This window comes from Ipomoea nil, unplaced genomic scaffold (genome assembly GCF_001879475.1).
Source record: "Ipomoea nil cultivar Tokyo-kokei standard unplaced genomic scaffold, Asagao_1.1 scaffold2279, whole genome shotgun sequence".
In the NCBI taxonomy this organism is placed as follows: Eukaryota; Viridiplantae; Streptophyta; class Magnoliopsida; order Solanales; family Convolvulaceae; genus Ipomoea; species Ipomoea nil.
In genome coordinates this window covers 1,288,721-1,298,012 of record NW_017618707.1, presented here as the reverse complement: position 1 = coordinate 1,298,012, position 9,292 = coordinate 1,288,721, and the positions used below count along the sequence as shown (strand labels likewise).

At 33.2% G+C, this 9,292-nt stretch overlaps 2 protein-coding genes across 3 annotated transcripts; one reads left to right on the top strand and one right to left on the bottom strand.

Moving 5' to 3' along the window:
- Positions 1 to 514: 514 nt before the first annotated feature.
- On the top strand, positions 515 to 1,226 carry LOC109150398 (TMV resistance protein N-like). The gene is made up of 2 exons (XM_019298307.1): positions 515 to 1,011; positions 1,124 to 1,226. The coding sequence occupies exons 1-2, from the start codon at positions 515 to 517 to the stop codon at positions 1,224 to 1,226; spliced, it is 600 nt and encodes a 199-aa protein (XP_019153852.1).
- A 3,303-nt stretch (positions 1,227 to 4,529) lies between these two features.
- On the bottom strand, positions 4,530 to 6,682 carry LOC109150450. Of its 2 annotated transcripts, none has more exons than XM_019298361.1 (3): positions 5,704 to 6,682; positions 5,062 to 5,538; positions 4,530 to 4,980 (listed from the first exon to the last, which is right to left on the bottom strand). In XM_019298361.1, exons 2-3 carry the CDS (start codon positions 5,416 to 5,418, stop codon positions 4,594 to 4,596), a joined length of 744 nt encoding a protein of 247 aa, XP_019153906.1. In that variant the 5' UTR covers positions 5,419 to 5,538; positions 5,704 to 6,682; the 3' UTR covers positions 4,530 to 4,593. The 2 variants fall into 2 exon arrangements, with proteins under 2 accessions (XP_019153906.1, XP_019153907.1); XM_019298362.1 differs by having other exon boundaries at positions 5,062 to 5,488.
- Positions 6,683 to 9,292: the final 2,610 nt, after the last annotated feature.

Here is a 9,292-nt window from a genome sequence, read left to right as displayed (position 1 = left end):
TCATAAACGAAGCTACACATATAGTACGACTTGCGATAAGGGTTATACTCCGTAATAATTTATTTTCATATATATATATATACATCACTTATCCGTAAATTGATTAATTTTATCACAAATTAATCAAGTTATATAGCATTTAAAGCCAACATTTATTTCATACAAAATAAAAACAAAAATATACTATTGAGTATTGACCATCCAACTTTTAAAGTACGCTTTTCTATTTTGTTTGTTTCTATGTTTCCTGTCAAAATCAGACAATTTCAACTTCAACATTCCATACGGAATTTTCCCTTTCAATTCCCTCTTTGAATTTTTTAACTTAGTAAATTGAACAAAACTTTCCAAATTCACACGGGATCAGTCCACAAAATCCTAATTCTTCTCCTCCTATAAATTATCTCACTTTAGAACTTAGAACCACCATGCATGCATAAACTCCTACACATCTATAATATTTCATTTCGATCTTCAATTCATCAAACAAAAAAGTACGTTCGAGAAAACGAAAATGCAGCGATCAATTATCACAAGCCTAGTGTCGAAGTGTGGAGCTCCGATGGTGAACAGAGCCATGCGGCGGCCGGCGGCGGCGCCGGCGACGTGCGTCGACGTTTTCATAAACCACAGAGGCATAGACACGAAGCGGACGGTGGCGTCGCTGCTGTACGACCGGCTGGCCCGGTTCAGAATCCGGTCGTTCTTGGACAACAAGAACATGAAACCGGGCGACAAGCTGTTCGAGAAGATTGACGGCGCCATCGCCAAATGCAAGGTGGGCGTCGCCGTCTTCTCCCCGCGCTACTGCGAGTCCTATTTCTGCCTTCATGAATTGGCGCTTTTCGTGGAGTCCAAGAAGAAGGTGATCCCCATCTTCTGCGACGTTAAGCCGTCGGAGCTGCGGGTAGTCGACAATGGGACCGTTCCGGTTCACGAAATCGACCGGTTCAACTCCGCCCTAGAGGAGGCCAAGTACACCGTTGGCCTTGCCTTCAACTCTCAAGAAGGGTAAGTTCATATAGGCAAAACGATCCATCTTATATTATGAATTCTGGTCTAAAATAATATTCGGATTTGATTTATATAATACGTTAACATGCACATAATATATTAATTGCAGGAACTGGTCAGATGTTGTCACAAATGCTGCAGATATTGTAATTGAGAGTTTGATAGAGATAGAGGGGGAGAAGCAAATGGCAAAGAGAATTACTGGGATGTAGGAGACTACCAATCTACCATTCATTTCATATATACATTTGGAGAGCCTATTGATTTGTTCTTTGATTATTTATTTTCATTAATGTTTTAGAAAAAAAAAAAGTTTCATTAATGTTTTTAGAGAAAATTAAAATTTTCTCATGCTAATTTTAGATTGAGGAGAGCAGAGACTAATGTATAGTAATGCTCGTGTGTCACATACATTTTTTTATTCTTTAATTTCCTCAACTTTGTATTAATTATGTAAAAATAATGGGTAAGGAAATAAAATGTTTAAAATGATGTGGTTTGAATTTATATCGGGTCGTTTTGAAAACAAGAAAATGATTTATGGAAAATGAGTCATTTACTATAACACATTTTTCTTTCCTGTGTTTGGTTGTACAACAGAAAACTGTCTTTGTGTGTTTGGTTCATTTGTCAGAACATGAGCATAATCAAGGTTATTTTCCACAACATAATCAAAACTTGAAATTAGCACAAAAAACTCTAGAGACAAGTCATTATCTTCTATATTAAACCATTTTTTAATACTACTGAGTACTGACTCTATCACAATGCAATATCTGTTCATAACTACTTTCTCAACCTATTGAAGCACAAAGAGTCAATATCGCCTCCACTTAGTCTCGATCTCACAACCTCCCTTATGAGGGATCAACTTCTATATTAAACCATTAGAATTCACAAACAAAATGGGAAAAAAATTCACCACTGGTATTTCTGTAAACAAAGGATCTGAAGAAACCAGTCGGCCAGGCTGCTTTCACTTTGGAAACCAGTCGAGAAGTTTCCGGCTAGGAAACCATTTTAGATGGTCATATTTGGGAAAAAAAAGTCATAAAAAATAATTTATGACTGAAAAAAAGGAAAAAGAAAAAAAGAAGAAGATGAAGAAACATACCTGGTGCTAAGAAGATGGCAAGAAAATAAAGAAGTAGTTGGTGAGGTGAGAGTAGAAGATGAGGTTAAGGTGTGAGGGCATAGGCGTGATCTGTAGGGAGGGATGTGACGTGGTTGGAAAATGACTTCTCCAAAAAAAGGCACTCGAAAAATCTATACTGTAGATTCATAATTTCTATACTGTAGATTCATAAAATCTATACTATAGATTCATAATTTTTAAATCGTAGGTATATAATTATTTAAATACAGTAGATTCATAATTTCTATACTGCAGATTCATAATTTTGTATTGTAGATTCATAATTTCTAAACTGTATAGTTATCAGATTATGAACATATAGTTATGTGATTTGTGAATACAGAGTTCAACAATTAGGAATATGAACATCGAAAATTATGAATATATAGCTCTATAATTATGAATATATATTTATAAAATTATTAATTTACAATATAGAATTTATGAATTTACACTATACAAATTATGAATCTAGATCCGTGTGCACCATGCATGATGCACACAGTTGCACAACATAATTTTAGGGTAAGCCTAAGTCATATAAGTTGTTATATTATAGACCGCGGTGCATAATCGATTATGCACCGCGGCCCATATACGGCGCCGTTTCTTTAAGTAAAGAAACGGCCCGCCGTTAGAGTTAACGGAGTCCATTTGTTTGGTGTATTAAACACTAACTGACACTACAGTATATCCAAACCGACACTGCAGTTATATCAAAATGATACTATAGTTATAGTGAAATGAAACTGCAGTGTATATAAACTGAAACTGAATAACATTTCACATATTTGAGTGTATATTGTACAATGAAGCTGTAATTATATCAAAATGATCATGTAGTTGTGTTTTAATAAAACTATAGTGTATATAAAATAAAATTAAATAACATTTTCACATATTTGAGTCTATAAAATATCGAATGAAACTATAGTTATATCGAAATGAAACTGTAGTTGTGTTCAACTGAAACTGCAGTGTATACAAAATGACACTGAATAACAGAGTTACTTTTTGTAAAAGGGTGCGAAACGGCAGAAATAAACACTGTTAATTTTCATTTAAAAAAAAAAGACGCGCGGTGCATAATCGATTGCACCGCAGTGCATAATATAATTTGCCAAGTCATATAAGTTAGGCCTTGTTTAATGTGACCCAATCTATTCCTAATAAAAGCCCGTTCCATTCTCAGAAACTATGACGGGCAACTTTAGAGCGATCGGGCTTTAGAAATGAACTGTATTGATCGTTCAAACAAAATTCCACAAAGATTTATATGTATATTATACACTTTGATCAGTTCTTATACCATGGACTAGGGTCCACCTTAACACCTTTTGACAATTTGTATAAATACAATACATGATCATTACAAATTGTGAGCTTCTAAAAAGTAAATTATGGACATTTAGTATATAAATTATATATTTTTGGATCGAGATCCACCTTACAAGATTGATTTGGGTCCACAGATAATTTGCCCACTTTGATTTTAAATTAAATAATAGGCTAAATCGAAACCAGAGTAAGAAACTCGGAAATGTTCAAACTATCCAATCAAAATTAAATGGGATAAAGTACAAATAAGCCACTGAACTATTTGAGAAAGAGCAATTAAGCCATCGAACTCAAATAATCCCCAAATAAGTCACTGAACCCGAGAAAAAAAAGCAATTGACATTTTTAACAGGTTACCTTCCCACTTTTGCTGACTGGGTTGCCACATATTTATTTTATTTTATTTTTCATTATTATATTATAATCTACATGGATTAATTTTAAGCAAATTTTCAAATTAAACATCCAATGCTAAATTATCTCTCCCTAATCGCGACTTCAATTCTAATTTTCCTCTCCTAATTAAAGGTGTGCATTTGTGACTGATATTGAAGAACTATGTATACACTTAAATTGAAGATTTTGAAAACTTTTGAGGCCGTAAGTAAAAAACTTAAAATGAAATTTATATTAAATTTCATAATCAAAGTGTACAAAAGAACTAATACATTACCAGTACTAGTTAATTGCACAAAGAACAAATACATCAATATGTATTGTTAATTGCAAAAAAAAAAAAACAAAAACAAAAAAAAAAAAAATTCTACATCAATATTAATTGTACTGCATTGATTGTGCTTTCAAAATAAAGTATTGTCATAACAGCTCAAGTTTCATTCTTCAATGTGCTTCCAAAAGAAACTTCCGCCATAGCAAACCATGTTGTCAATCTTGTTCTTCTACATGTGGTGGTTGGTTTGATGGAATGTTACCAGGCTACAAAAATTAAAAAAAAAAAAAAACACACATATATACATTAAAATGAGTTGCTAAGAATATTTAACAATAAATATTGTGTCCAAACTTACTGTTGAAGATACAGCTCCACCGGAAGGACACTTTAGTCTATTATGTCCTTCTTGTCTACAAATGCAACACCGCATAACTCAACCCTTCCTACTTAGTCGAGTCTTCTTGCTACTAGTTGGTGGACCTTCATTTTCTTCACGATTTCTTTTCTTCTTTGGCCTACCTGACATTTTCCTGGGGATCGGAGCCAATATTTCCTCATAAGTAGTTTTAGGCCAAAAGAGTTCTCCATTAATAGGCTGAAGGGCATGTGCATAAGTCCTTTGATATGCTTCCTTTGAGTAGCATGGGTCAAGGTAATCCTCAATGTTCCTCCCCTTGTCAAAGATGACACATATAGCATGAGCACAAGGTATACCACTCAAATCCCATGCTCTACAGGAACATGTCCTACTTTCAAGCTTGACTTTGAACTGATGTCGCCCTTTCTTAATCTCATATCCATCATCTCCATTAAAATCAACCTAGCAAGACAAATTATCATTCCAATTTAAGATAACATCATTTAATTTCATATTATTGAATAAACATTAGAAATAACTAACCTTCCATCCAATGCTTTCCTTTTTATTTGCAGTCACTTTCTTCATTATAAATGGTCCATATCTACCTTTCCAAGTGTCAATAGATTTCATCTTTCTTGCAATCCTTCTCATAGAACCTACTCGAATGTCTTCAAGCATAGGAATAATTGGCTTGCATCTTGCCTTCACCAATGTTCCATTGAATGCCTCACAAAGGTTGTTATCTATAATGTCACATTTCACTATGGTTCTTAAATACGCCTTGCACCAAAATTTAGGAGGATATCGTTCTAGATCAGTTTTAGCATCTTTGTCTCTCATTTCTAAAGCTTTAAGTTGTTCATGAAATTGTCCTTCTGTTGTTGACTTAGCGCACATCCAGAAGTGGTTCTTTAAAACCTTTCCTTTATGGCGCTTACTCCAATTTGCATGAATATGTCTTGCACAATTACGATGCTCTGAATCAGGAAATAACTCTTGGATAACAGTAGTTAAACCCTGAATAAAAAAACAATATAGTTTATAGTTCAAAATTAAGCAATAGAGTTGACAGACTCATATAGCAGTGAATACAATTAAACATAGTTGATTATTACTATTATATGCAATTAGTTAGTGGCTACATAGTGACAAAAATAAATGTTAAGCAGTGTACAGAAATACCTTCTGCTGGTCACTGATAATGGTCTAGGGGTATGTGTTGGTGATTCCCAAATCATTTTTAAGCAGCTTGAGAAACCATCTCCAAGAATCTGTGTTCTCAATCTCCACCACAGCCCATGCAATAGGGTACATCTGATTATTTGCATCTCTTCCCACTGCAGTTAAAAGCTCTCCCTTAAGCAACCCTTTAAGAAAACACCCATCTAGTCCAATTATCCTCCTACATCCATCCAAGAAACCCCTTCTCAAAGCCTCAAAACATACATAAATTCTTTGGAAAACACAAGGACTCTCAGGTATAACCCTACTGGTTTTGAGAAGAACTTTGCTGCCAGGGTTAGAGTTCATACACTCTTGTGCATAGTCCCTTATTCTTCTAAATTGATCCCCAAAACTTGCGTTAATTTTTTTTAGCACTGACCTAATTGCTCTTGTAACTTTGCTAATACTTACATTGATTTTCAATTCAGACTCAATGTGGTTTTTCAACTGTACATGCCCAATGCAAGGATCATCTCTAATTTTGTCCTCATATTTTTCTTCTATCCATTTTTGACTCACCAAACGCAAACTAAACTTTTGATTGCATTTATGTTCTGCCTCAAGAGTCTTTAACTGAAAACATTCATATCTCTCCTCCCATGAAGCAGTGCAATGAAATGGGCAGCCTTTACCATTAGTTGTCTCAACACCAGCACATTTATACATCACTCTCATAGGATCATTTTTATAATAGCATATATCCCTCTTAAAATGCACTGCGTAGTCAATCATTGCATTCTTAAACTGTCGTGCATCAAGATAAAGCATCCCTAACTCTAACTCATGACATTCTGTAGTAGGATTGTACGATGGATGCTTACAATTCCCCTTTCCTTTACTAGGTTGTTGCGGTTGTAGTTGAGCTTCCTCTTCCTCTATATCAAATTGGTAACTAGGTGGATTATCGGAGTCATAGTATACACTCTCTACCTCCACACCATCAAAGGTCACCATCCACATATATTTGTATACAAAAATCCATGGTTAGAACTACATACCTGAACACGGCTTTCGTACTATGCACTCCTCACCGCTCGCACAAGTTCAACGACTCAATGGTAGCGCTTCTCTGGAGAGAAAGGAGCCATACGTGAAGGAGAGGAAGATCAGAAGTCGCGAGATTAGGGAGAGATAATTTAGGGTTGGATGTTTAATTTAAAAATTTGTTTAAAATTAATCCAGGTGGATTATAATATAATAATGAAATATAAAATTAAATAAATATGTGGCAACTCAGTCAGCAAAAGTGGGAAGGTAACCTGTACTATGGACCCTGGTTCATATGTATGTATTTTGTGTTGTGACTTTTTTGTGTCTTGCGTTATAAAATATGTACTTTAAGAGTATGATCAAATTATGTACATGGAACATATTAGTAATTGTGTCTTATGTTATGAATTTCTATGTCTCGTGTTGTCAAATTCTGTGCCTATGAACACAAATTATATACCTAAATCATATTTGAAACATAAGTAAATATATAATATGTGTATGTGCCATACGTTATGATTTTTTGTGCCTTGTGTTATGAAATTCTATACCTTACGAGTATGAATTCTGTACCTCATCTTTTCAATCCACTTGGGTCCATAATGATATGCTATGTGTCCTCTGTTGAAATTTTTGTGTATTGTGTTATAAAATTTTGTATCTTACGAGTATGGATTCTGTATCTCATCGTTTTGATCAAGGATCTGTGGTCCATGATATAAATTGCCGGTTTGGCGGCCATTGGATTGGCTTGCCAATTTTATTTATTTTTTTTTTCAAGTTCAATTCAAAATTAAAATTCATATTTGATGTCATGATGTAATGGTTGATAAAATTTAAATTTTCAAAAATATTATATTAAGTGTACATGTAGAATTATTTAAACTTTGTATTCAATTATTAATGTTTGTTTAAAATATATAGACTTATTTGTTGTGTAATTACTAAATCAGTCAAAAGCAAACATTAATAATTGAATACACACAATCAAATAAACACAAAAATAAAAATAAATAAATAAATCATTTAAAGAAACGGAATACGATGAAACGATTAATTATTTACCATGTATTATAGTTCAATTATGTCAAAACAATTGAATTTATGGGCATTCTTTTTGAAGTGGCATGTTTGCCATATAACGGCGAAATGTTTCAACTTTTCACTACCGTAAAAAAAGGCTTCAATTCATCCCTCCCAATATATCACAATCAAGCACAGCATAAATGCAAAGGTGCAATGTATGAGACCATATATATATATATTTTTTAATTTTAATTTAACAATTGGACTTTTCTTTTTATCCTTCAAATATTAAATCATTGGATTAGCAATGAGGATGAATGGGTAGTTATTGCCATTTTTAGATAAGCAATAAGATGGATGATATATAATCAACGAAATGAAAGCAAGTCAAAAGCACTACATGCATGAATTTATGCACACAAAGAATATATGTTACAATGTCAATTACTAAAAAAAAGTAATTAAAAAGTATGTTTATTATATAAATTGATTAGAGACATGCACTACATTTTATTTTTAACAATTGATATTATTTTCTACAACAACGGGCAGAGAGCGAGTAATGTATAGTAATGCTCGCGTGTCGCATATATATTTTTTTATTCTTTAATATCCTCAACTTTGTATTAATTATGTAAAAATAAAGTGTAAGGAAATAAAAGGTGTAAATTGATGTGGTTTGAATTTACTAGGATCCGTTTTGAAAGCATGATATGAAAATGATTTCTGAAAAAAGTTTTCTAAAAAATGAGTCATTTTTCAGAACACATTTTCCTTTCTCGTGTTTGGCTGCATAGCAGAAAACTGTCTTTGTGTGTTTGGTTCATTTTTTCAGAAAATGAGCATAATCAAGGTTATTTTCCTCAACATAATCAAAACTTGGAATTAGCACAAAAAACTCTAGAGACAAGTCATTATCTTCTACATTAAATCAATAGAATTCACAAACAATTCATAGACAAAATAGAAAAAAATTCACAAACAAAATTCACCACTGGTATTTCTGCAAACAAAAGATCTGGTAGAAACCAGACTGGTTTCCGGAAGTTTCCGGCCAGGAAACCATTTTAGATGGTCAGATTTGAAAAAAAAGTCATAAAAATAATTTATGACTAAAAAAGAAGAAGAAAGAAACATACCTGGTGCTAAGAAGATAGCAAGAAAATTAGGAAGAAGAAATATATAGTTGGTGAGGTGAGAGCAGAAGAGGAGGTAAAAGCGTGAGGGCAGAGACGTGATCTGTAGGGAGGGCTGTTGCGTGGTTGGAAAATGGCTTCCCCAAAAAAATGGGAAGTCATTTTCTTAAAAAAAACATACCTATTTTTCTTTGACTAAGATATCTTTCCCCTCCCCTCCCCCCCTCTTGCCAGACACTGAAAACCTGAAAAATGATTTTCAGAAATCATTTTTTGAGTTTCCAAACACACCCTTACTCGATAACTGGTGTGTTTCCTTTAAATATATATATATATATATATATATATATATATATATATATATATATATATATATATATATATATATATATATA

Excerpts from the sequence above, each read along its gene's own strand:
- LOC109150398 (XM_019298307.1), top strand. The coding sequence starts at position 515 with ATGCAGCGATCAATTATCACAAGCCTAGTGTCGAAGTGTGGAGCTCCG. Across the intron at positions 1,012-1,123 it reads GCCTTCAACTCTCAAGAAGG|GAACTGGTCAGATGTTGTCA; the intron begins GTAAGTTCATAT and ends TATTAATTGCAG.
- LOC109150450 (XM_019298362.1), bottom strand. The coding sequence starts at position 5,849 with ATGCAAATAATCAGATGTACCCTATTGCATGGGCTGTGGTGGAGATTG. Across the intron at positions 5,489-5,703 it reads TTATCAGTGACCAGCAGAAG|TTGTGCAAGACATATTCATG; the intron begins GTATTTCTGTAC and ends AGAGCATCGTAA. Across the intron at positions 4,981-5,061 it reads AGGAAAGCATTGGATGGAAG|GTTGATTTTAATGGAGATGA; the intron begins GTTAGTTATTTC and ends TTGTCTTGCTAG.